This window comes from Melanostigma gelatinosum (assembly GCF_949748355.1).
Source record: "Melanostigma gelatinosum genome assembly, chromosome: 21".
In the NCBI taxonomy this organism is placed as follows: Eukaryota; Metazoa; Chordata; class Actinopteri; order Perciformes; family Zoarcidae; genus Melanostigma; species Melanostigma gelatinosum.
The window spans coordinates 13059555-13087216 of NC_136654.1; the positions used below are offsets into that span (position 1 = coordinate 13059555).

Below are 27662 nucleotides of genomic sequence, written 5' to 3' on the forward strand. Positions count from 1 at the left end.
CAGTTCAGTAAACTCATCAAAGAAGGTTGCACAGTATTTAGGCGGTCTGTAAATGTTTAGGAATAAAGCTTGAGTGGAATTCAGAGCCACATATTCAAAAGAACCAAAATGACCAAAGGACATCTGCTTGCATTGAAGAGAATCATTAAATAAAACAGCAACTCCACCTCCTTTCTTATGTGCTCTTGTTTCACTCATGAAACTGAAGTTGGGAGGTGTTGATTCAATAAGAACAGCTGCACTGTTATCTTGATTTAACCAAGTTTCAGTTAAAAACAAAATGTCCAGTTTGTGCCGAACAATAAAATCATTGATTAAAAATGTTTTTCCTGACAGAGACCTGACATTTAATAAAGCTAAGTTTGATGTGGTTAAAGCTTTCTTTGCCCAATTTATTTGGACAGGCTGACGAGGAATGTATGCTAAGTTTGATAAGTTTGCATGTTTACCATTGTTTCTTCGCAGCCTCACCTTTCTTTTTCTATAAACTTGCAAGACAGGAATTGAAGCGGCTAGCTGCATACAGGGCCCCGACTTTTCCTGGAGAGAGTCATTGGTGTCATTAGCCTTGTAGCCTGGACCCAGAAGATATCAATTATTTACGTTATCATGTAGGGGAGACAGAAGATGGTTGTGGAACCGTCGAGGAGTGTGGCAAGGAGTGTGTTTGGTCCCAGCAATGACCAGCTCTTTCATGTGGTCAGAAAACTCCAGGTGGGGGGAGGATGGGGAGAGTGTGAGAGAGGAAAGGGACCTGGATGGAATTTGGGTGGTGGAAGTAGGTGCTGGGGAGGGAGGTAACGACTCCTCGTCTAGGAAGGGTGGAGAAAGTGGGAGACCGGAGGCGAAGGTGGTCCCTGATGATGAGGTTGGAGACTCCTCCTTTTGACTGTCGTTAGGCGGGGGCATCCTTCCCGTAAGGTCTCCATGGCGATGCTGTGTGGTTATCTCTTGTTTAGACTCCTCTTGTATCTTGTCCTTGGCAGTAGGGACAGACGGGTGATGCAGGGAGAAAAATAGGTTAGAGGTAAACAGTTTTACCCCTGACGTGTTCAGGCAAATTCCATGCGCTGCAAAAAGATGTCTGCGCTCCCAGAAAAGGTAGAAATTGTTGATAAAATGTACTGAATGGTCAGCACATGCAGTTGACAGCCATCTGTTCAGTGCAAACAGCCTGCTGAATCCTTCATCTCCTCCTCTGACTGGTGGAAGAGGGCCACTGATAAACACCTCAGCCTTGACAGAGCTGACTGTGTTTAACAGATCAATAAAGTCTCGCTTTAGAACTTCAGACTGTTGTTTCACAATATCACAGCTTCCTGTATGCACGATGATGTTTTTCGCTGTGGGATAGTCAGCCACGATGTCCAGGAATTTGTCTCTCATGTCAGAGACCATATCTTTCGGAAAGCAGAGTATTTTGGTGTTCTTGCTGCACAGTTTTCTGACATCTTTTACAGCATAGTCACCAACAATCAGAGTCTCAGGCCCAGTCACTAGTTTTGTCTGCGGCCCTTTCTCACATTTACTCTCAGTTCTTACCCTGCTTTGAGGAGATAGCTGCTTATCCAGGTCATCAGATGGAGATTTATGATCCTGCGACAATGGAGCAAATCTGTTTTGAAGTTGTAGGCTTGGTTGTTGTGGAGGTATTTTGCAGGTTTTACTTTCCTTAGCTGTCCTTGGCTTTGTCCGTCTGGGTGCAGGAGTTGAGGATGAGTTCTGCCCGTGTGCTAGTGCAGGCCAGTCAGTCGCATAAGATTCATTATCTGCTCTCTCATCCTGTTTCTTGGTAGGCCTGGTTGTGCTAGATAGCTGTGTCTTAGCTTGCATTTGTCCAGTGTTTTGAGTCCATGGTAGAGTGGTATCATTCCCACACAGTCCATTTACTTCCGCGTTTACTTCTAGTCGGTAGATTTTTGTTTCCAAGACTGCAATCTTCTGTAGGAGTTTGTAGTTGTCATCCGTGGAGAAGGGAGGCATTTTGCTGCTACTTAGCTTTAGCTTAGCTGCTAGTTAGCAGTAGCCAACAATCCAAATAGCTCGATGACTTTCTGGATTTGTCTTCACTCAAACGTTGAAGAGTGATATATGTGATATATCTGGCAAGATATATGTGATATATCTGGCAAATTGAAGCAAGAAAATGCAAGCAGAGGCAAGAGCAAGCAGCAAAGCGACTGCACTCTCTCAAGGTCGATATATTCAACCTAACAGAGAAGGAGTACTACGGGACTCTGGGCAGGCAGAGCCCTGAAGAAGTTGGGGTACGCAAAGAAGGGATTTCTCTCTGGAGAAATAGAAGTGTTGCAATGGAAAGAAGTTAAGAACGCCTGTGTGGTCTGCCTACAGCCGACCACCCGAGCTATTTACTGGCAGGGACCCGGAGACCAGAAACCAGTTCAGGTCACAGGAAAAAGAAAAGAGTTTAACCACATGCACTATAAACCGGTGAAGGTTATGGATGCATACATCTGCGGGCCGTGCCGTATGGAGACGTTACCTAGGTTGATCATCATCACCCAGTGGGATCTACAGGGGAATGCGCTGAACCTCGGGGACTACGTCTGCCAATGGAATGGATACCAGCTGCTCCCCTGTGGGTCTTTCTCCCTACTCCAGAGCAGCGGACAGATGGTACAGGCTGGAATCGCCGAAGGATGGCAGGTGAGGAAGTTCCTTCAGCCAATACAAACCTTGGCACCAGCCTCGTGGGAAGAAGGATGGGCTGCGGCTCCTGTTGAAACAGTTCATGGGGAGTCTGGGGTACCCTCTGCACCATCTCTGAGCCCCTCAGATGAAGATCTGCCGGAGGCAAGCAGAGGGCGGACTGATGGGCCTAAGGGGGCTTGGAAGGAGTCAGTGAGGAAGAACTGGCCATCCAGCCGTGCACAGGCCGAGGTCACCTACCCACCCATTTGCCTTCAGTCTGGTCTTCTGTTTGGAAAAGTTATTTGTCGCCTTGGTTCTACCTTTAGGATGCTTGTCCTGCTGCATGATGAAACCCTGACCACTGTTCTACGACTGCTGCTGCCATTGGTGACATCAGATGTCTAACTTAAAACCACACAAAGTTTGGTTGACGAGGGACTTCTTTTAGACGAGTACGTTACATATAACTCCAATCAGCAGCTACAACAGTTCTAACCTACAGTAGATGTGTTGAAGGTGTTCAACCAAACCCAGGTTTTAACTGTAGATGATTTAACCAACAAAATACTTAATAAATATTTACTATATACGGGATTCAGAGCATTAATATAGCAGGAAAAACTTCTTTCCAATATAAAGATATGGTGACGTCTACCTTAGCAGGGAATGAAGTCACTCTCCCTCTGTGTGTTGTAATCCGTATTTCTCTGTGCTTTGTTTACGTAGCCGGTCCGGGTTCGCATGCATTATCGTGAACACTCTTTCTGCTGTGCTCTACTGGCTTGCTAACTGCAGATGTGCTCTGGATTCTTTATTATTATTCTTCAGAATTAGAAGAGGGGTCCTCCTATGGAGAACGGTTACATTGGGTGCAGGAATTGGGGAATACCTTTTCTAATCACCATCTCCCCCTTATCACTCCTGTAAAATTTGCCTAAAACGCCTATCCAAGGCGTACCCAAAGTAAACTGACAGCTCTTATTGAACCATTGGGAGTACATGTGTGGTTTTAGTCTCCATTGAAAGGTAACACTCTGAAGTTTCTTCACAAACAGTCAGAATCACTGTAAGTGCTACTAGCATTGAGCTAATGAAGCTCCAACACACTGAAACAGAAGGTTTTTATTTCCGCCTGGATGTTTTTTGGCAAACAGATGCCTGCAGATAACTATAGCTGGGACTTATTAGCTGGAAAACACAATGGTACCATAGCATGAAGTCATAGTACACGTTCAAATTTGATAACAATTCCACAGAAAACGAATATTTTACACATGGTTCACTGAGAGTACGTCCGCGCAAAAGCACATTCGGAGGCTCGTAGTAACCACAGCAAGACGCCAAGGCTATGATAAACTACATCTCCAAAATTCAAACTATAGCTTATTTATGTTGATGTATGGTTAACTATAACATATTTAACCATTGTCAACTTTCACAGATTCTTGAAAATTCTCATTAACCAGACTTTGCTCTTCATAATTGGTCTCAGGTAGTTGACTCACGGTGTTACTTCTGACTTCGAAAATACTTTCCCAACATGCAACAGGTGAATCTGCATAGCGTTCTCTTTGTAATTTCATTGGCTATACGAAGCGTGAGTTTCAGAAAGATCGATTGCAATTGGCTCGAGCATTAGCCAAAGCAAGAGAGGCGGGCATTGTCTTTCAAAGCGGACTCTCGTTGGCTGTTCCAGAATGTGACCGGGCTATAGAAGCTCCCATTGGGTCAAATGAGGTGTCAATCTAACCCAGCGTCGGAAATACACGAGGGCAAAGGACAAAACTGCCCCTAATGCTGCGTTCACACAGGTCACGTTGATTTTTTGACGCACTGCAAAATCGCGCCGGTCGTGTTCACACCAAACGCCGCAAAATCTCGTAGCGCCGGAGAGGGGCCGTGGTTTATCAACTGGAAGCCGTTCACCTGGCCGTCATTTCGTTCCGCTTTCAACCATGAAAGGAATAAGGACAATTGCTGCTTTGTACGTATTGTGGAAGTCCCTCAAACGTCGGAATGCCAAACGCCGTCATGTCTGGTTCATAATATTGTTCAGAGGAGCTCCGTGGATTGTATCGCGCTGTATTCACTGTGTCTAGCAAGCCACCGGTCGCTGTTTACTACAGCTGTAGGAACACAAAATAAACTGATTTGGCTGTGATTCAATGGAAAAATAAACCGACAGAAAGGGACTCCGAAATAACTACATAATGATACCGATTTGTAGGCTACTTGTCTTCTCAATGGAGCTCTGATGGATCGGTGCTAGGCTATGCTAACATCGTAGCAGCTCCACCAGCACTCAATAACGTCATGTCGACGTAAATACGGCAGCGTCTATTCATTGTTTGTACCATATGGTTTACACACACACATTTATACACATAGTTTGGTCCGGTCTCTAGTGATATGAGGTATCGTAGAGCTCTGGGTGAACACAGACGGCTACAGGATTTTTTTCCTGATTCAACAACGGCAGGAAGTCAGTGATGACAGGGGGATGTAAATAAAATATATTCATTCACTGTTAAATAATATGCGCTATACTTGTAAAGCTTATATTGCGGAGTTGTGAGGTCACTGTAAGTAGGTCAAAAACGCCGAATGGGGCATTCCGTCACCCGTTGGTACGATAGAAACAGATACAGTGGCCCTGAAAGTAACACTTGCTTAAACCACCAGATTAGGGCGGAAACTGCCATCTTAGAGTAGGAGAAGAGCTCTTTTTATCTATTCACACAGAGACTTCGAAATAGTTTAGAACTGCACCCTTTTTCTGCACCTTAAGTGTTAACAATATGCTGTACATCAACATTTCACACACACTGACGCTCCAGAGAAGGCGGGTTCCGGACGTGAGCCATTGTGGGTGACGTTGCCCAGTGCTCCATCAGGCCATTTGAATGCTAGAAACAAATCTGCCTCTGCTTTGATTTTGACCAATGGCTCCACAAGGAGAACCAGATGACACGCCTGCGCACTCTGTATAAGCGCTCTTAGGTTTCACTTTTGCACCTTTTACCTTTGGCTAGGGGTCCGTGCACGTTTAACTGCTGGACATAATACTTCTGTCACAAATAAATGTTATTGCTTGAATTGAGCTAAACGCCTCGATCTCAGTCTGTTCACTCGATCTTCATTCATAACAGGGAGCAACTCAACGCTGATAGGCTATTGCGCCACAGCGGCATGCGATTATTTCGCAGAAGTTGAAAAATTTCAACTCGCGTGTTGGCCATTTTTGCGGCGTCCAATGCCCGCGGCATCGCAATATCGCGGCGCGCCAGTCTCATCGCGTCTGTGCATAGACTTTGTATGTAATCTCGACGCGCGTCAAAAAATCAACGCGACCGGTTTGAAAGCAGCATAATGCATAAAAGCGTCCAACGCACTGCACAATCGCGTCTAACGCGCCGCCGGTCGTGTTCACACCAAACGCTGCAAAATCTCGTAGCGCCGGAGAGGGGGCGTGGTTTATCGTCCTGGAAGCCGTTCACCTGGCCGCCATTTCTTTCCGCTGTCAACCGTGAAAGGAATAAGGACAATTGCTGCTTTGTACGTGTTGTGGAAGTCCCTCAAACATCGGAATGCCAAACGCCGTCATGTCTGGTTCATAATATTGTTCAGAGGAGCTCCGTGGATTGTATCGAGCTGTATTCACTGTGTCTAGCAAGCCACCGGTCGCTGTTTACTACAGCTGTAGGAACACAAAATAAACTGATTAGGCTGTGATTCAACGGCAATAAACCGACAAAAAGGGACTCCGAAATAACTACGTAATGATGCAGATTTGTAGGTTACTGGTCTTCTCAATGGAGCTCTGATGGATCGGTGCTAGGCTATGATAACATCGTAGCAGCTCCACCAGCACTCAATAACGTCACGTAGACGTAAATACGGCAGCGTCTATTCATTGTTTGTACCGTATGGTTTACACACACACATGCATACACATAGTTTGGTCCGGTCTCTGTTGATATGAGGTATCGTAGAGCTCTGGGTGAACACAGACGGCTACAGGATTTATTTCCTGATTCAACAACGGCAGAAAGCCAGTGATGACAGGGGGAGCAACTCAACGCTGATAGGCTATCGCACCACAGCGTCACGCGATTATGTCGCTGAAGTTGAAAAAGTTCAACTCGCGCGTTGCCGATTTTGCGGCGTCCAACGCGTCCACCGCACTGCAATAACGCGTCCAACGCGCCGCGCCATCGCAAAATCGCGGCGCGCCAGTCTCATCGCGTCTGTGCATAGACTTTGTATGTAATCTCGACGCGCGTCAAAAAATCAACGCGATCGGTGTGAACGCAGCATAGGAAATATAATTTTGCCCCTGATATCACTAGGAGGGGGGTAAAAAATGCCTCCATAATTTCCTCTAATAATAATGATAATTTAATGAACTTGTCAAAAACATCGTAGCCTATATGACCCAGTCCAGTTGCCATAGGATGGTTTTGATTTTCGCTTTGACTGATGTTGCGTGTGAGTGAAGAACCGAACTTTCTAAACTCATGAAAAAAATGGAGCGCTTCTTAATCAGACCTGTGACTGCGAGACTGCGGTCAACTCAGCAGACACTTACATGTTAGTGCACCTATATGCTGACATTCACGGTAAACTCATTCAAACGGCGCAGATCGGGAGTGAGCGAAGGACTTTGTAAAGTTAGTGGAAAAATGAACGGGAGACAACATCCAGTTTCTTGAGACGAACATCCGGTTTTCAGAATAAGATGCCAACAAAGTATACATATTGCATAATGGAAATGAGATTAAATTAATTATATTCACATTAAGTACAAAACATGCTACCTGCATCTTGTGAGTTAAAGGGAAAATACACCTAAATTGTGCATAAAGTGTCTTTATTCTTTGATTTGAGGGTTGCTGGAAATGACACCTGACTGACAGTCAACTAAGATATTTTAATCAGCAAAAACTCTGAACTGAATTTGTACCTTCAAATGGCACATTTGCTGTAAAGGTGCTATAAAAAGTTTTTCTCAACAATTCCACACAATGACTAATGCATAAGTTCAGGACAAAAATGGGTAATATCACAATATTTGAGGGGCTACGAAAATATTTTTTCTCAATAATTCCATACAATGACTGATGTATATGTAATCAAGGCATCGTTGACTTAATTGTTAATAGTTGTTTCAAAAAATGTAATAACAACAAGAAATAACCACAAAGAAATAAGAATAAAATTGAATGTGATTGTCTGATTTACATTTGTTTTTTGTTCAAAAAAAATCTAAGAAAACACTTTGAATCTGTAGACTACTGCCTAATAGTCTTATAATTGCCATTTGATGACATTTGCTCATATACTGTAAGCCTAAATAAGTATATTTATTATTTTGAACAAAGGTTACAATTGGTGAGTAGCATCGATATTTTAACTGCTATTTTTGGAGTGTTTGTCTGACAGAGACGTTGATTGTACCTGCTGTTGTGATTGTATCTTGAAATGGTTTGCATAAATCGAATTACAAGAACCGTAGCTTTCTAATGAGATATTGCGTTAGTACCTGTCTTTACAGATCTTTACAGTTGTGTACATGACACAAATGTACACTAAACTTAAAAAACACTGAAAAGAACACTTTTAAGTAGAACAAAAAAAGTCTGTGTTCAATTGTAGAACCATTTAGTCTGTGTTCTACTTAAAAGTAGAACACAGACTAAATTGTAACAGGAGTTACTTCCTGAAATGAATCTGTTATGATTCCCTCTGGTAACCTTCTCCTGTTTCAGAGATTCCCCAGATCAAATAGTTTCACTGACATTTGTCTATTTACCTAACCTTTACTGTATTAGCTCTGGTCAATCATTTATGATGGTGACCATATTCTTGAAACACTGTGAATACTGCATATTGCTGACCAGGGGTTATGGGTAAGGGTTGATAGATGGGTGGGTAATAATAAAATGTAAAATGTTGTAATTTATTTATATTTTTATTATACAAAGACGTATAAAAAAAGAAAAGAAAATTGTCAAAGTAAAGTGAAAGTCAGCACTTACACCTCATAGTCATGTTTTGCTAGGACATCATAAAATAATGTCTCACTTTCTTTGAGATATTGCCAAACTCCAGAATTCCGGCACACAGTGATGGAATCTCCCTTTCCCAGAGGAAAAGGCCAGGTAATGAGCCCCTTCTCTCTCTCCCCTCTGTCTTTTTCTCCCTCGCTCCTTCATTAGCACCTATTGTTGAACACTCCAAGCAGCACCTCTCACCTTTCCTCCAAAGCATTCACCAGCTGTCCAAATGAATGGCAGCAGAGCTGTGTGACCTGATGGGTAGAGCTATATTATTCAGAAGGCAACTTGGGTTTGTGTGAGCGCGCCTGTGTCTGTGCACGCCAGCTCCTCTTTTGTCGACGGGGGCATTGTGGGCATGCATAAAACACACGCAAACTTTGGGTGGGTGTGTATTGCATAATTGGCTCCGTGCCTTCCTGTATAATGTTGGAGGGTAGGATATTTGTGTGAAACTTGCCTTCAGTCCTCCTCATTGAGCATTGGTGCACATTTGTATCAGTGACACCAGCTCTTGAGGACACGCCGGAGCACTTTGCAGCCACCCAGCCATGCCTGGGTTTCACCTGAGAAGCCTGGTAAGCTATATTACACTGAAATGAGCTCCCACTGCTTAACCCCCCCCCCCCCCCCCCCCAGTGTGTACAGGCTATACAACTATATTTTGGCGGATTTAAAGATAGCCTTTCACTGCCGTTTAGATTTAACCTGCAGATAATAGCTGTTGTTTGCTGTCACAAAAGGAAAAGGAGAGTCGTCCTCCAGTGTAGAAAAAGAGTCATAGCTACTTTTGTGTTGTTTGTCTTGTTTGAGATGCATTGCTGCCCTCAAACTTAACAACAGATAGCAAATCAGGTCAGTGATGGCTAAACTGGGTCTGACCGAAGTGTCTTTAGACACAAGGATCAGGGACTTAAAAGTGTGAAACATGGTCTAGATGTTGAAAGACTTAGCTGAGGACCTGGTTTCACTGAGTTTGACAGACATGTTACTCAACTTACAGCCTGCAATTGTTCATTTTATTGAGTGGCTAACTTGTCTATCAATGTACAATACATAATAAGAAATAAAACAAAATAAAGACAATTTAAACGTTTTTCTTAGGTTATTTCATCACAGAAGAATTGATAGCATGTCACTGGTCAAGTCACAAGGTGGAAATCAACAGAAAAATGTGAGACAGAATGCATCTCAGCCTCCCACCAAAGTGCCTAATGGGAGACAAAAAAGAAGCGTGGATTCACCAAATCTGGAGGACAGAAAGATGGATGAAGGGAAGAGCAATATTCGGAATAAAGTAAATCAAAGTAAAAAGAGAGGTACAGAACCAAAAGAATCGCAGAAACAAGTGGGGAGCACACTAGGAAACGGAACAACTGTAAATCGTAGAACACAACCTCAACATGACAAAAATATTAAGATGGGCAAAAGCAAGACCACCAAACTCAAGTCTCCACCAAAAGCAGTCCCAACCGTGCGTGGGAGGATCAACAAGAAGCTCCCCACCGAGCCTGAAAACAAGAGAAGGGACAAAGTGACGGACACTGAGGAGGAGGAATCAGAGAACGACACAGGAAGCTCAGCGGAGGTGTGGTACGAGGAAACTAGCAATGATGAGAAAGAGGAGGAGCGGGGAAGTAACAAAGAGCCATCTGAGACACATGGGAGTGAGGAGAGCAGTGTGGAGGAAGAGGTTGAGGCATCAGAAACAGAACAGATGGCAAACGAGGACTCGGACAAGGAGCTTTCAGAGGAAGCCAAATCTAGAAGTGAAGCAGTCACGTCCAGTGAAGAGGAAGAGGTAAACGAGAAGGCAGTCAGCAGTGATGTGAGTGAAGACAAGGTGATATCCCAAGACACTTTTGAAAAGCCAACGGCTGATAAACTCTGCAAAAGACGCAAACAGACTCCACGTGCCTCGGAGCCTAGACAACGACGGAAATACAAGATGTTTAAAAAAACAAAGGCAGATAAGCAGGCGGAGAAGGCAGAGAAACAGAAAGCCAAAGCAGAGAAGCAGAGGTTAGAAAAGGAAGCCAAACAAAAAGCCAAGGAAGAAAAGAAGAACAGAAAAAAAATACAAAAAGAGGACAAATCCAGTTCTGCAACAGAGGAGATTAAACCACCAAAATACCTTTCTATTAACAAGGTTGACACAGTAAAAGGCAAGACCCAAACAAAAAACATCAATGAGAAAGATGATCCTGTAGAAGCTGATCCAGATGTCGAAGAGGAGGAGGCAGAACCAACGTTGACCAAAGCCATCAAAGGCCGAAACCGAATTATGCTTCTCAAAGCCAAAGGTAAAGACCTCGAAGCCATTCTGGAGCCTGAGGAGCAGCAGGACGCTGGAAGTGTCATCAAAGGGCGGCCACAGAGGTTGCTCTTGGGGAACGTCAAGATGGCATCGCTCCGGCAGAAAGCAAATAAGGTGTTAGCGAAGCCTGACGAGGAAACATCAGAGAGCGAGGCCATTGATGGGGGGTCCAGCAAACCCAAGGAACATTTGATTGCACGGACAAAAGGTATGACTGGTTGGATTCAGAAAAACGTGCCGCATGGGTTTAACATGAGAAAGAAGCTTTCTGCTTGGACTAAAGCCATTGGGGTATCCCACTGGCTATCCTTCCGGGAGATACAGCAGAAACAAGGCCTCAGAAAATCTAAGGGTAATATCCTCAAACATAGGATGGCTATGAGATTGGCCAGTAAAACCAGCCTTACAAGTAAGAAAAATAGGGGCCCCTCTGTGGACAAAATGGTTCAAGAGAATGCCAGCCTTCAGGGACAGGCGGGGGAGGGAGGGGAGGAAGCGGGCCCAGCTGGGGAGAAAGAAGTAGAGGCCAAATACGCCGTGGTACTCCCCAGGATGAACAAACTGGGCAAGGCAAAGATGGCCGAGGTTCCCCAGGCAGCTCCTGGACCTTCTACTCCATCAAGTACCACTGGACCAACAGGAGAACTCACCACATCACAGCCAAAACCCCCTAAACCAGGTGCCAGGCTTGTGCTCCCCGTCAAACCAGATGTTAGCCTCCTGAAGTCCATCAAGAAGTCCTTGCCAGGGGGGTTAACATTAGGTGCAGACGTGGCAGAGAGGAGCCCTGGGTCCAGTGGTCCACCGGAGGGATCGTCCAGCATTGAGGATAGAAAGAGGAGAGCTGCCCTCGACAATCAAGATGGAGTCAGTGTGCTGCAGACTGCAAGAGGGAAATGTAACCCCTTCCAGATCAACCTGACGAAGATGTCCTTGTCAGGGAAAACAATAAGTGGTGGGGTGACTCGAACCAACGGACCAGACCCAGAGAGAGAGGCTGCAACTGGGATACCCAGGTCCACCACACAGCCCTTCCCAAATGGGGAGGCAAGTGCTGTGATGTCAGGTGTCCGGTCCTTGTATGAAGAAGAGGCAGACAGGGAAGTAGCCCAGCTGATGGGTGAGGGGGGGATATATACGATCCCCCAACCAGAGGTGCACTGGGCTGGTAACCCACGGATGAGTGGAGACCCTCAGGTATGTGTTACATTTTTGACGGTGGACTTTTCATTAAGTTAGTCCGAAACTGCACTCTGTCACTTAAAGAAATGGTAGAGAAATAACAATAGGTGGAGCATGACAAAATGTAGTTGAATCAGTGTGATCCAATGATCTCAATCATCTGTCTTTGCTGTGTGTGGGATTAGGACTGGCTGCGTGCGGAGAACCTGTTGCCCCACCAGACAGTGGAGAAGCTAACCAAGTGGACAGTCTATGATGATGGGGGCCAGGCCAGGACCATTCCTGCCCACAATGGCAGGGGCCCCTGGGAATCAGAAGACCCCACCCAGGAGATGCTGGAGAGTCGACTGGTCAGCACACAGGTAATGATACTGCATTATGACGAGGTCCTATTTGCGCCCTTGTCGTTGAGGGTAGAAGAAACATCATACTCACAATTTAGCTATTCTTTGTGCGCATTCAGATTTAACACAGAGCAAATTTCATTCCAGGTTTAAAGACATAATCTGTAGCTGGCTAGCAATGCATGCATTGCGCAGACTCTGACTGACCTTAGAACCTAACTGGGAATTCTTGAACTCTCTGTTATTGCACTCCATATCCTTCTACTTTTAGCTTTCAACTTTCAGACATTGGAGTAATTTGGCCTTCGATTATTCCATGATTAAAATCTTTGGCTTGAACTGAAACAATTTTGACTCAAGCAGACATGTCTTTGCCTTCAGTTCGTGCAACTTTCTGCAAATTTGCATCTGTTCGCATTCACTTGTTTCCATTCAATCGCCACCTCTAAATCTCACTCTACGTTTGCTCTGGCAACATCCTTCAAGCTTTAATTTAGTTGTAGTAAATTGAAGCAAAGAGAAATAGACTTGTTAACCTGTGACCCAAGACTTACAATAGCTTGAGCCTGAACAAATATCCTTGTGAGACTTTGGTGCTAGGTGGCACTTCTTTTTGTGTTTCCACTGTTTTTTATAAATTAGTACGTTTCTAATAATCCATAAATACTCAAACTGTTTACGATATACGTTTCTTTAAATACTTAAAGTACCTTAACTGCAGAGTGTACCAGCAGGTTTTTAAAGTAGGGTTATATTTTTAATTCCCTCAGTTTGATAAGTGTATTTGGTCATATCTCAGTATGAGACCTCCTTGTTTTATGATCTGCTCCTGTTTGCCCTCTAGGGTTTAAGTGGACAGAATCTCTTGATTTCCTAACAAGGCTTTTAAAACAAAAAGTATTGCCATCTATTGTCATATATTTGGCCTTCATTAACCAGTAACATTCACAAAGGCGTTGTAACAGCAACAGGTGCAATAAAAACAATCAATCAGTGTTAATTTGCCCACAAAGTCCTCAGATGAGGTTTGATGAGGTCAGCTCCAAGAACATACCTGTGTGGGTGGACTATATGGGTGGGCAGGCTCTTTAAAGTGTTAGTTGTCCTGATTGATACAGATGTAGTCATGATTGACAGCGCTGCAAGCAGTGCCAGCTACCCTTGTAAGTACCTGGAACTCGCATGTTGTATCAGCTTCTGAGCAGCATCCAACTAGTTCCAGGAACTTGTCTCTAATGTGGACAGTGAACAATGGGAAGCAAAAACAGAACCAGTGCCAATGGATCCACCTTATGTTACATTTTCAGGAAGTTCCTGATGTGGCAAAAAGCCTCAAAGTGGACCAGACTGTTTGGAAAGGGGAGATCCTGGTGTTGACCTGGTGATGGCATTTGACTCAAAGACTGCAAAAGGGCCCATACTTGTCCAGATAACAGAATGACTATCTGACTGACCAACTGAATGACACATGTCCCTATGCTTTGGCCCTGCAATTAGCAGGGAAAGACTGCAGAGACATTCTCTATGTTGTTACAACATTCTTGCAGTGGTGAACCTCAGTATACTAACATCTCAATCTACTTTGTCAAGACGTATTTTCCTGTAAACCAAAGTAACAAACATTACCTCCAATTCAGAAAAGTTACACTATTGCTGTCTAATGTCTAAGAACGTGTAAGGGTTGGAGTGTCAGCATATCAGATCTACTTCATTACTTATAGTCGGTGTGCACACAAGACAATAGGGCATAAAAGACTTACTGCTGTTTTATTTATTTCCTGCTCTGTGCAGATACAATAGAGCATACAACACACCCGCTATGAGATTGCGGTATATCAGCTATCGCACCGCTCCACCGCTGCAAGTGGATTGGTTACCCGCTGTGGAAAGGTTATGGGTGGAGTGGACCATTAGTAGCGGGGAAGTGCAGAAACAAAACACATCTTAAACCATAAAGGGCTCTGGCGAAGACTCATTTGCTTATTTAAAAAATCTTTTAATTCAATGTTAGCCAGACTAGTAGATGGCTATGGAGAGAAGGTAAGGGCAGAGATGTCTGAAGTTGATGGACCTGACTGAAGGGATGCTTCAAATGTAGACTGGTGGGGATTTTATGTCAACTTATGTCCTCATAGCTGCTCATGTCTCTGCCTTATTTCAGGTGGTGATGCCTGGCTGCAAAAGAACCATAGAGGTGGATGAGGTGGAGGATCTCTCCCAGCTGGAGTGAGTTCTCTCTCTCTCTCTCTCTCTCTCTCTCACTCACTCACTCACTCACTCACTCACTCACTCACTCACTCACTCACTCACACACAAAGTACTTACAGTATATACACACTTTTTCAACCTGTTTGTCTACTGTTCTCAGAGAGGTGTGCGAGAGCTCTGTGCTGCTGAATCTGAAGAAGAGGTTCCACCGTGACTGTATTTATGTAAGCTTCATTACTGATCTCACACCATGATCTGACGCCTTTTTTAAAGCAGGTAAGATGTTCATTCATTTCATTTGGGTGACATATTCCCCATGCTGCAACTGGAAATTTCTGTTGAAAGAAGTTTTGGAAACAACTTCAGTGAGCAAAAAATGTATAAATTGCGCAAACTCCATCCACCGAAGAAGACCGTGAAATTTGGTTGAAAGATCCAGAAAAACTAGTACGGGCAACCTGGAGGTTTTTAAGTCAAAGTTAGACTTTGAATACTTTAATGCCAAATGGTGGTGAACATCTTGATAGGTAAAAACAATCAAATAAATAATAAATAATAATGCACTACCACAACTCAACTGCTATCAATGTGGCAGATATGTGGCAATATATCTGTTGTCTTTGCTAAATGAGATTTTCAGACCTATTTCCCCCCCAATCATTTTTCATTAACCGAATGACTGTCATTTTCTTTTTTCCCCAGACTTACATTGGAAACATGCTGCTGTCCATTAACCCCTTCAAACCCCTTAACATCTACACGGAGGAGCTGAGGCAGAAATACCAGGGCACAGAGCAGCATAGAAACCCACCGTGAGCAAACTATTCTGATGCTGCGTTCACACCAAACGCGTCGCAAATTCATCGCGCCGCATATTCGCGTCCATCGCGAAGCCGGTCAAAACGCCGGGGACCATCTGTGTTCATGTGTGAATCGCGCTGGACGCCGGAGAGGGGGCGTCATGTCTGGTTCATAATATTGTCCAGAGGAGCTCCATGGATTTTATCGAGCTGTATTCACTGTGTCTAGCAAGCCACACGTCGCTGTTTACTACAGCTGTACACACACACACATTTATACACATAGTTTGGTCCGGTCTCTGTTGATATGAGGTATCGTAGAGCTCTGGGTGAACACAGACGGCTACAGGATTTATTTCCTGATTCAACAACGGCAGGACGTCACTGGTAACGGGGAGCAACTCAACGCTGATAGGCCGGGGCGTAACGCGAATATTTCGCAGAAGTTGAAATATTTCAACTCGCGCGTCGGGGCGATTTGGCGTTTGACGCGGATTCGCGTCCATCGCGCCGCAAATTCGCGTCCATCGCGACGCGCCATCGTAGATTCGCGACGCGACAGTCTCATCGCGTCTGTGCATAGACTTTGTATGTAATCTAGACGCGCGAATAACTCGCGACGCGTTTGCAGCATCACACACAGCGGCCCTGCAGGGTTCGTACGGTCATGGAAAACCTGGAAAAGTCATGGAATTTTAAAATGGTTATTTCCAGGCCTGGAAAAGTCATGGAAAAAAATAAAATCCCAAAAGTTTTGGAAAAGTCATGGAAATTTGTTATGTTCATATTTTCATGTCGTTCATTTGCGCTGAGTTGCCAGCATTTCTCAGATTGGAGTGAGACGAGGAGAAAATGTGATGTGGTGATCTTCGCAATCGAACATCTTTGACTTGTCGCGTCTTGGCCAATCAGCGTTCAGATGTGTACAGCGTCTTCATTTCCCTCCGTTAAAGTTTAAGTTACGTTATGTCCATTACCGTTCATACTTGCTGGGTTAAGTTAACTTTGTCGACTGTTAACGTTCGTCATAATCGCGATTTAGAAGGAAAAAACGTAACGTGATGAAACATGCAGCCCCCCCGTGTTCCGGTTCAGTTCACGCGGTCACTCGTTAACGTTAAACCGGAACACCGGCGCATCTGGTTGCAGGTTGTTTGTTTTAACTCAAAGTAGAATGAGGATGATTTCGTGGTCAGAATAACTTTCTGCTGGTAACGGTTGCTAATGCAGAGGTGTGTATAGATCACAGCTATTATTTTACTCTTGATAAACTACCTTAGCCAGAGTAGATTATCATTTTCATTTAAATAATTTAACTGGATTGAATGCATATTAATTGCAAATAGAAGATAGGCCACAATTCCAACAGCTTTGCAGTAACTGTGGACGTTAATATGAAGCCGTACAGTAGCAGGGTTCAATGAAAACTTTGCACTACAAAAGGGAAAGCAATATGTGCACTAGCTGGATGCTACCTACTAAAGCTCTTATTGATGTGTCAGTGTTATGAATGCCTGTCAACCAGAGTATATTTATAAATGTTTATTATTTTAATCAAACTACTGTCTCTCATTCGTTTGTGCCATTTAAGGTAGACTGTATGCTTTGGAATTCTCATTGTTAGTTTAAATACTACATTTTCTCACTTATTCATGTATACACAGAGATTTCACAAAATGTTTGGTCATGGAAATTTGGTTTAAAGTCATGGAAAAGTCATGGAAATCCATTGGTCAAAATGTGTATGAACCCTGCCCTGTTTGCATTTTGTTTATTTGATGCAGTTATCCCGAGATCCCGAGTTCATTATTTCCTTATCACGGATAACATAGCTCATCTTCTTACGTTAAAGTGTTAATTTATGTTCATCCGTGAGAAAAAAAGAAATTCTGGAGATAGCGGTAAGTAGTCATCGTAGGATGTGGAGGATAATCAGCACCATAGAATAGAATAGAACATAAGAAATAAGAGGTAACAATAAAATATTGTTTTCTAGAGATAACGAAATAATGAACTTATGATCTCGAAATAACAATGTTAAAAAAGATAATTGCCAAGCACAGGCTGTTCTTGGCTTCTGTATTATTCAGCTTTGTCTTATTATACTTTCAATAACAACTGCATCTCACCAAAGGTTTCAGTTCCTTCAGAGCATCTGTCCACCTTACGTTTTTCTATTACTAATGTTTGACTTTCTGTTGTTCTCTGCTTCAGCCATGTGTACGCCATAGCCGACGCCGCTTTCAGTCAGTCTCAAGCATCCACACAGGAGCAGTGCATCATCATAAGGTACTGACAAGAACCCCAATATCTTCATGTTTAATCTTTCCGGCCTCAGATTTTAAACAAATGTCCTGCTCTTTTCCATCATCTATAATCCAATAGGATACATATTTTAAATTATAAGGCTGCTTATCCAATCCAAAGCAACTCTGAGGCGATAGTGCTAGCCACTACACCACCGTGCATCAACCAATCTTGTGGGTTTTTTATACCCGGTTCCATCTAACAAAGAAAAAAGTCTTGAGCAGGTTCCCTGTGCAATTATCAACTGTGATGGCTCAGGGCCTCTGCTGGGGATTGTATGTCTTTCAGTGTCCCTGGATCGGTGGAGAGTCGCATCAAGGAGATTGGAGGCAGCTGCCCACTGCCTTCTCCTTATAAGACCCGCCCCATCCGGAGGAAGGGCTGGCTTCTTCCCCTCTGACACACACGGGCCCCGTTCCTCGTACATGGCTAACTGAGTTAGCCGGATCATTTTCAGGATAAGATGACGTAGATCAGGCTTTTCGGTTCCACGAAGCAAGTTTGGCAAAATCACCATGGCAACACATCGATAAGCTTGAACCTGGTCCAGTGCAGGCTAAATGAAGGTAGCTGGATAAGCTTGCCACTCCCCCGGAAAAAATGGCAGCTCCTGTCATATACGGTAGACTAAAAAAGTCTCCATGAGGGTTTGGAAAGTCGCCAGATTTAGTGAGAAAGTCGCCAAGTTGCCAGCACTGGCACCTGCTAAATATGTCCCCAGTGCAACACTGGACGTAACAATGGTTCCTATCACATATAAAACCAAACAAAAATCTTCATAAAAACAAGTTTTACAAATAATAATTTATAAACAAGCATATTAAAGCTACTGCACATGTAAAAACAAACGCATTTAATTACCAGAGCTGCTGTTCACTATTTAAAGACAAAGTGCATCCTTCTTTCTTTGTTAACAAAGAGTTTAATCTCACGGTTGTTCAGTAAATCCGTGTGTTTTAGTTCCAGTAAGAAGTCCTTCTCGATTCATGGACGCCAGTGAAGATAGTCAAGCCTCCCTAGTTGTATTTCTTGAGTAGGTTTTAATGTGTTTGAGGGCTAGAAATGTCCACTCCACAGAGGCAGCAGATATTGGGATTGTCACCGCCCAACACGTCGGGCTAGCCCACTGACCAATCACGTACTTGTAGGCCAGCTAGCAGGTTCTGACACGTTAAAGAATACGCTCAACATGTCAAACTAAAGATCTGATTGGTTGAAGAATATTACAATCAACAATATCGTCCCCATTCACTTAAACTGCACATGGATGCACTTGTGAGTCTGCATGAGGGCTGTCAGGGCCTGCAAGGCCTTCTCTGCTGGCCTAAACAGAATCACAAAGCTATATCTATTTCATAATTTAATAATTTTTGTTAAATACACATGTATTGTAATTTATAAAAATATTTTTCCCATTATCTTATTTTCTCATTGCACAGCTACTGTCTTCCTCAGTTGCTCTGCTTCCAGTGCAGCTTGTTTTAAGTAGAGCTTTTATCCAATCAGATCTCACCTCTGTGTCTCTAGGTAGAACAGAGCCCGAGGCCTGCAGACTCTCACCTGCATCCATGTGCAGTTTAAGTGAATGGGGACGATATTGTTGATTGTCATAGTGTTCAACCAATCAGATCTTTAGTTTGACATGTTGGGCGTATTCTTTGACGTGTCAGCGCCAGCTAGCCGGCCTACAATGACGTCAGCATTACATGCCGCTCAGTGTTCATCTGTAGCTTTCCCGCTAGGTGCAGAGTGTGCTGTGATTGGTCAGTGGGCGAGCACGTGACTATCGTGAAACGAAACTTAACAGCCAGCAGAGGCTGATGGGTAGTGAATCACATCACGTGATTCAGCTCAGCCAATCAAAATGCATTCTGACTGAGTTGAGCTGCACCATGATAGAGGGTGCTGAGCCGAGGAAAGACATTGCAGAGCAGTATGTTCAAGTTGTGAAAGTAAAATCCTGATAATCTCTTTGTGTCGTGGCTTGTCATTAAGGAATGATGGTGGATCCCACAGCCAGACCAGCTGAGGATGTAATATTTTCCCGAATGTAGGCTTTTGTATTTTCTAAATGCTCGAGCATTATTCAAGCGACTCGTACCGAACGGTTTAATATGAAGGCGTACATAGTTAGAGCATTAAAAATGAATAATAGCTGTGGTGCCACAATGTGGTTATAAGGTGGTATTTCAGCTGCAAGGACAGCAGTGAAGGCCCAGGTATAAAATGCACGGCCCGCCACTGCTTATATGCATTCATGATCATCTCCTCATCATCGGAGTAAAAAGAGGCTCTTTCTTTGATTTTATTTGCCATTGTACTGTTAGAAAATTATGGTTTCGGTGATCGACGCTTCCCCCTTTTGAAGTAGGACGGGCATGCGCAATTATCCTGATCCTGATCGTCTGGTTCGAATTAACGAGACTGTTTGAGAGCGGATCAGCCTTGGCGAAACCGAGATAGCCTGACATCAATCATCTCGTTAATTTAGGCTAGCTAATAGGACATTTGATCGACTTAGCTGAACCACGTACGAGGAACGGGGCCCTGGTGTGCTGCAAGGAGTGCAGTGCACTTTCTGGCATTCTACGAGAATGCTCATTTGTGTTGCAATTTGAAATGTCCTGGTCTTTTGTTATTAAAAGTATTTGTTTGGTTAGCTCCTTGCCTGAGTTTTCGTGACATTTGCTATGCTTCTAGAGCCGGACCACAACATAACTACATCAACAATCACTTGAGCAACACTTCAACCTCAATTCGCTCGACAATGTAGCTGGCCACGCTTGGCTCATGTCATCGGTTGGCCCTGTGGCCAAGTGGTTAAGGCCCAACCATGAGCCGCAGCGTCCCTGGTTCACATGGAGAAAGGGGCCTTTGTTTCATGCCATCTCAATTCTAAGCTGTGTCATATTTCAGGTCATTTTTATTTCTCATGTAGTGGCCAGAGTGGATCAGGGAAGACTGAGGCTACCAAGCTAATAGTCCACTACCTCAGCTCTATGTATCAGGGCAGAAACGGCAACCTACGACAGGTAATTTTAAATAAAGGTTTGATCAGCAGGCGACACTGCAAAGGGTTGGCGGGTGTACCCTTCAGCCCTCCACTCCTTAATGTCTTATTGCCTCACTTCCTTTCTCTTTCAGCCCATGGAGGTCTTTCCCATCCTGGAGAGTTTCGGGAATGCCAAGACCATCCTCAACAATAACTCCAGCCGCTTTGGCAAGTTCCTCCACATCCACATCCTCCAGTGAGTCCACCCGATGTTCATATCTTTTGATGTTGCACCATATGTTCCTGACGAGATTGGTTGCAGTAGTTTTACTTGTCAACTCTCTCTCATCTTGGTGAACAGCGGGGTTGTTGTAGGGACCTCGTTGTCCAAATATCTCCTTGAGAAGTCCAGGGTTGTCTTTCAGGTGAGGACATTGAGTGAGTGTGCTGTGTGCTCAAACAGACCTTAAGTTTACTGGAGAAGCACATTTCATCAGGTTCAAACTGATTTTTAGACACATTTTTGAAAAAGACAACACATCACGTTGGCTTTGGCACCCACAGTGTGAATAGGGCTGCTGTCACTGTGTAAATGATTGTGTGATCAGCTATTTGTCTAATATATCACATTTGGCTGGCTTGTGTTGGCTTGTCGGAAAAAGTCTCAAGTTCCTTTTGAGTGCTTTGGAAAATAAACGGTTTGGAGGCTCAGCTTTCGCACCTTGATAGAAGATACCTTCATCTACAGCAGGGGTGTCAAACTCATTTCCACTCTGGGCCACATCAGCATCACGGTCGCCCTCAAAGGGCCGGTTGTAACTGTAAGACTGTATAACTAACTTCTCCCAAACATATTGTTAAATAACTCTCTGTATTTGATTATTGTTTATTCAAGTGTAAACATTGTACATGCAGTTATATAAATGAAAAATGATATTTAAACATATTTCTGTTATTATAACATAAATCATTTTAATTGAGGGTTAAGAAACCCACATGACTCTATCAAAGATCAAACTATTAAAGAAAATAACAAAGACAAATATCAAACACAAGTTATGACATTAACTTTGTTCAAAGCTGTTTGTGTCACCTCTCTGCATCACTAATGTTCCTCCCTGTCGTCGTCCTGCATGGCAGCTACATCCAAGAGCTCCTCACTGAGAGTCAGGTCTGATGAACATGGATAGATGATGTATCCGTGTTGTCTGTGCTTTCATCAATAGTTCATTAGAAACACGAGTACCTGCTCGTCTCTTAGCTGCTGTGTTGTTAGATTGCTGCTAGTTCATGAACTCGGTCTGCGATGGTGTTTCTTCACAAACTGACATTTGTAAAAGTCTGTATCTGGTCGGAGCTCTGCTCACATACCTTCAGCATGCACTGGGCTGTAGCTGTGTAAATATATTCTGCTGTGATTGCAGTCTGCCTTTTAATTCTTGGACAGTTTGATGTTTTTCTTGGAGGCTAAATTTAGCTCCGTGTTTGGTGTCAAAATGCCGACGTGAATTGTATCCTTCATCACCGACACGCCTCATAACACAGAAGACAGACCCGTTTTTCTCCTTGAAGAACAAACATGTATTTGCTTTCACATCTTTCATTACATTTTCTTCCCTCTGCATCAATTTTTCTCTTCGTGGACATTTTGGGATTATTTGTCGATCTTTTTCAATCGTTGGAAAACCTCTTTTTGGGCTGTATCCTCTCCTGTCCACCTGTTGTGATTTAATGTCGATACACAGACAACATGCTATCTCATAATTTCAACTTTCTATCTCATAATTTCGACCATGGGGATACTTTTATTATCAAGTCTAACTTTTAATTATTTTTCCAAAAAAAAAAAAGAAAGACATCTTTTCTTTATTTAAATTTTTTTTTTGCTGGCGGATTCGCGGGCCACATAAAATGACGTGGCGGGCCGGATTCGGCCCGCGGGCCTTGAGTTTGACACATGTGATCTACAGAATACAAATGATCAAATAGCTTTTCAATCTTCGGTTTTTAGCCTTGCTAGTGGCAGGGCTCTTGGGATAAGAATGTTGGTTGCCTGTCCACCATTTCAGAATTAAATATTGGTGAATGTCAAAGGGATTGCCTTGAAAATTTTGTACAGATAATCATGATCCCGAGAGTTGAAATTACAATTACTTTAGTGATCCATTGACCGTTCCTCTGGCGCTACCAGCAGGTCAAAGTTTTAAATTATCTAGTGAAATATCTCTGGCTTTTTGGGTTTTGAATGAGGCAACTCAACAACTGTTTGAGCGATTACCATGACATTTGGTACAGAAATTCAAGGTCCCCAGAAAATGAATACAAGTTAACCTGGTGATACCCGTACTTTCCACCTAGCACCACCAACAGGTCAAAGTTTCAAATTATCTGATAAAATATCTCAGCATCTACTGCATGGATTGAGATATACTTCGGCTCAGTCATTCATGGTTCCCAGAGGATAAATCTTAATGGCATTGGTGCACCTTCGATTTTTCCTCTAGCAGCTAGCTTACGGGAGATGTGAGTTAGCCATTATCCCTTAAAAATGTCAGCCTGTGTTAAAAAAAGAAAGATTGACACAGAGTGTAGAGTTTTTAACAAAACATGGACTTTAAATATATTTATTGACTGAAGTCAAAGGTAAAGCCGTATGCTTAGTTTGTGGAGAACAAGTCGCATCGTTGAAGGACTACAATTTGAATCGCCATTACAAGAAGAAACACGCGGAGAAAACTTGACGGATGCAGAGCGGGTACAGAGGTCTGAGGCTTTGCTAGTGAAACTGCAAAAAGCAACAAGGATTTTTTTACCGAGCTTCACACATCCAGGGATGCAGCCGCCAAGACCAGCTTTGTGATATCCCACAACATCGCAAAAAACAGTAAGCCATTCTCTGATGGGGAGTTTATCAAAGAGTGTTTGGTGGACTCTGTTGCACTACTAGGACCCGAGAAAAAAGAGGCATTGGAGAATCCAGGCACACTGTAACGAGGAGGATCGAGGACATCGAGGGGAATCTGGAGCTTCAGCTGCAAAGAAAAGCAGACAATTTCGAACTTTTCTCCTTGGCTCTGGACGAGAGCTGCGATGTCCGCGACACAGCCCAGTTACTCATCTTTGTACGTGGTGTTAGATCCTGGGGTACTTCTGGCCCGATACGGGGCTACTTACTGACTCAGCTCTCTATTAAAAGATTGTCGAGCTGGTGTTCTTGCGAGGGAACTCGCCTGGCTCTTCTAACTGCTGTTACTCCCGACGTCTACCCTGCTTCCTCCGGTCTGAGTGCACTCGGTCGAGGGGCCACCCTGACCCCAGGCGCTCCTACCAGTCGCGTCGGTTATGGCAGCTTCCCTCTTCTGGATCCGTGCTCTTGGTAAATGCCAGGTTAGGTTTTAACGGCTAGGATTACTTCTAAAACCGTAAGGGATTGTTAAGTGGATTCGGTCTCTAGGATAACCTTACAGAACTCAGTTGTTAGACATACAATGGATTTAACTTTTTACTGCCACGAGGAACCTTTACTACTTGAGCAAATAAATGCACTTGAGAAATTTACTTTAAATGCAGATTAGATATTTATTGCAGGTTATCTTTAGTTAGTTAGCAAGGGTTAAGCTACAGCTCACATAAAAATGTTACTACACTTGATTCGTTACTTTAATTTTCTTCTTAGATTATACTCATTGGTTTTAGATGCCGAGACGGCTCGGTTGGAGCTGGATTAGGTGCGATGAAAAGGTTATTTTGGAGTTGTTAGGAGCGAAGGTCCGGCCAGACCCTCGGATTCCTCCTGCTCTCGCAGCGGAGTTTGGCCAACAGTCCTCAAGGCTCAGTACGAAGTCTTTCTAGGGCTGCTGTGTTCCTCCGTTGTTCAGTTGTTAAAGTCGAGCAGTGGGGAGAGGGAAATCTCCGTCTTTCAATCTTTGTCCACGAACAGCGGTCTTCTTTCCGTGAACAGAGACGAAGTCCTCAAATACTTCAGTTGCGATCGTCCGTATCTTCTTCTCAGAGCGTCTGGACGGCCCGTGCAGAAATCCCGTCTTGCTGTTTGCAAGTTACTTCTTTTATAACACTTTTGGGCTGCCTCTCGCGTCTCTCCCCCCTCTTCCACAACACGGCCTCCCTCAGCCCATGATTAACATGACATCATTGATTTGGTGCCTGTGCTTCGAAAAGTACCTACATTTTGTGTGTGTGTGTGCATGACGAAATCACCCCAACTTCCCTGTCTGGGCGCTTACTTAATCAAGCTCTGCGCGTGTCTGGGTGTTCAACATCTGTTGCACTTCCCCTTTTCCTACACTCACACATTTCTAACACAGATTAGTTATCATAATCACAGTTACAGTTGTTATAATCAGTTACAGTTGTTAATCGCTTTATTCAGCACGCGCTTGCTTTTAAAACACTTATTCGATTTTTCTCTTCTTCTCTCTGCAGCAGTTATTTTCTTAAGGCCTGCACTCAGCTCACTTCCTCTTTCTCCGTACTTTCGACACACAGACTGCACTATACTCAGATACACATTATTATTATTATTATCAGGTTTACATTTGTTAAATCACTATGTATTAAACATTCGTTATGTAACGATCATACACTTTATCTTTCGATTACACTTTAACTATTGATTTCTGAGTATATGCTTTGTGCTTTTTATATCCTGACCTTCCCCTGAACGTGTATGCATGTATCCAAGGCGGCTTTCTCTGTGAGCTCAACTCTTCTCGACAGTACTTAAGCAAATATACCAGTTACAAGAATAATATAGCGCAGGATTGAGTTCAGTCTATTGGTCCGGCCCTCCACAACAGTCCCTGTTTCTCATGCGGCCCCTTGGGAAAAATAATTGCCCACCCCTGCTCTAGCCTCTACCCTATGCTTCTGGCTCAGGCCCCTGCTTGAAAATGACATGCCCACTTGAGCATCCATATATATGTTACTGGGTCAGAGTAACTGAAACTGGAGCACAATTAATATAAACGTCTGGATTCGACTCAAAGGTCATTTAGAGACATTGAGTTGCCATTAGCAGTGTTGATATGCCCTCAAACACAACTTTAAATCACTTTTAAAACGGCAAAGGAAAGAGATCATTTGTGGTTAAAGTGAACTTTATTTTTTCTTCTTCAGCTGTTGGTTCAGTAAGTTTTGGTCGTAGAGCAATAAGACTTACAGCATTATTGTTGGAATGCGTTAAGCTTCAGCTTTCTTAATGAAATATCTTTTGTGCGGGTAGCATGAAATCTCTAGCACCACAATGCCCACATACACAGTTATCGTGTGTTTGCTGTGTACTCATTGGTGTTGGAATTGTTTTTCGCTCAGGTAAAAATGGTGATCATGAGCTTCTTGCCCTTCTGTGGGTATGCAGGATGAATATGTTGCTACATGTTAAACCCGTAGGGTGCTCGGATTCAAGAGGCTAAGTTAGCTCGCAATTTTATGGGGGGTTCTTAATGAAATGTCTTGACAAAGGATGGATTGCCATAAAATGTGGTTCAGACATCCATGATCCCCACATGATGAATTGTAATAACTTTAATGATCCACTGACTTCGTCTCTAGCACCATCATTAGCATCACCGTCAACGAAAGACATTCCTGAGACATGCTAATGCATTTTACTCAGATGGTGCCCATAGTATACATTAGATGCAAAATATCAAATGTGGTGTTTAAAAAACAAACAAGGCATTCTATTTATTAAATATAAACTAATTTGCATACATTTCCAGAACAGGAATGAACATTGAATGAAATCGTGTTCAAGATTCTTGTTTTATTTTGTTGACATAACAGAGTCAAAGTTTTTACAGAGGGAGTTTTGGATATCTATTTTTTTCACTCCATAAATCTGAAAATAATTTCAACAGCCATTAAAATCCATATTTGCCACCATTTTAGAAATAAAATGTTGTATAAATCAGGCTCTGAACGATGTATAACAAACCCTTCTGTAAAAATAAGGAGATTTCTGGCTCAGAGTCTGAGAAAAAAACAAATTTAGAGAAAACCGCCTTTAAATATGAGTTTTGTAAATTCCATACATTTTGAAGAAACTACAGGTGAATAGGGTAAATACATTAACTAATAGATATCACCATAAAAACCTACCCAGTTGATTACTAGGGAAGTTTTTAATGTCATATCTATTATTTATTTGTATTACAAGTTCTCTGAAATGATACGTTTAAATATGCAAATGAGGCATTATCTAATGTGAACCTCAAGTGAATTTAGGAGAAATCTACAGATGCAAATAGACAAAGTGTAAAGTATAAGCTAAACACTTGAATGGGTTTTCTTTCCACTGGTCTGAAAGGAGACATGTTATGGAGAAAAAATCGTAAAATTGATCAGTGCATGAAAAAAAATGTCTCGTCATTATGAGCATGATAACATGTTGTTGATTTGATATTAATTTCCACATCATGTTTTGCCACTGGCGTGGAGTGTAACCAAGTGGTTGATACAGCCACCTGATTTGTCCATTGTAGTGCATTTCATTACACTGTTGGTCGTGCTGTGAGTGATTCACTTGTGTGTCACTTGCTGGTTCTTTCCTCATGTCCCTTGTAGGCCAATGAGGAGAGGAACTACCATGTGTTCTATGAGCTGCTGGCAGGTATGAATGACTGGGACAAAGAGGAGCTCTACCTGCAAGGAGCTGAGACCTATTACTACCTAAATCAAGTACATCACACATCAATGAACACCCAACTTTTCTCCAACTCAGTTTTTTTTCTTTCTTCCTCTTCACTCACTATACATGTTACATGTTTGACGTTTTCTCTGTCG

The 27662-nt window shown here is 43.1% G+C and overlaps 1 protein-coding gene across 1 annotated transcript in view; it reads left to right on the top strand.

Moving 5' to 3' along the window:
* Positions 1–10128: 10128 nt before the first annotated feature.
* Positions 10129–27662, top strand: part of myo15b (myosin XVB) — a gene marked incomplete at both ends in the record, with an annotated part of 81182 nt that continues 63648 nt past the window's right edge. The window contains 10 exons of the mRNA XM_079292657.1: positions 10129–12222; positions 12393–12569; positions 14713–14777; positions 14920–14983; positions 15462–15571; positions 17774–17848; positions 20805–20898; positions 21011–21114; positions 21220–21283; positions 27444–27557. Of these exons, the coding sequence (XP_079148783.1) occupies positions 10129–12222; positions 12393–12569; positions 14713–14777; positions 14920–14983; positions 15462–15571; positions 17774–17848; positions 20805–20898; positions 21011–21114; positions 21220–21283; positions 27444–27557 (2961 nt within the window). The remainder of the gene's footprint in view (positions 12223–12392; positions 12570–14712; positions 14778–14919; positions 14984–15461; positions 15572–17773; positions 17849–20804; positions 20899–21010; positions 21115–21219; positions 21284–27443; positions 27558–27662) is intronic.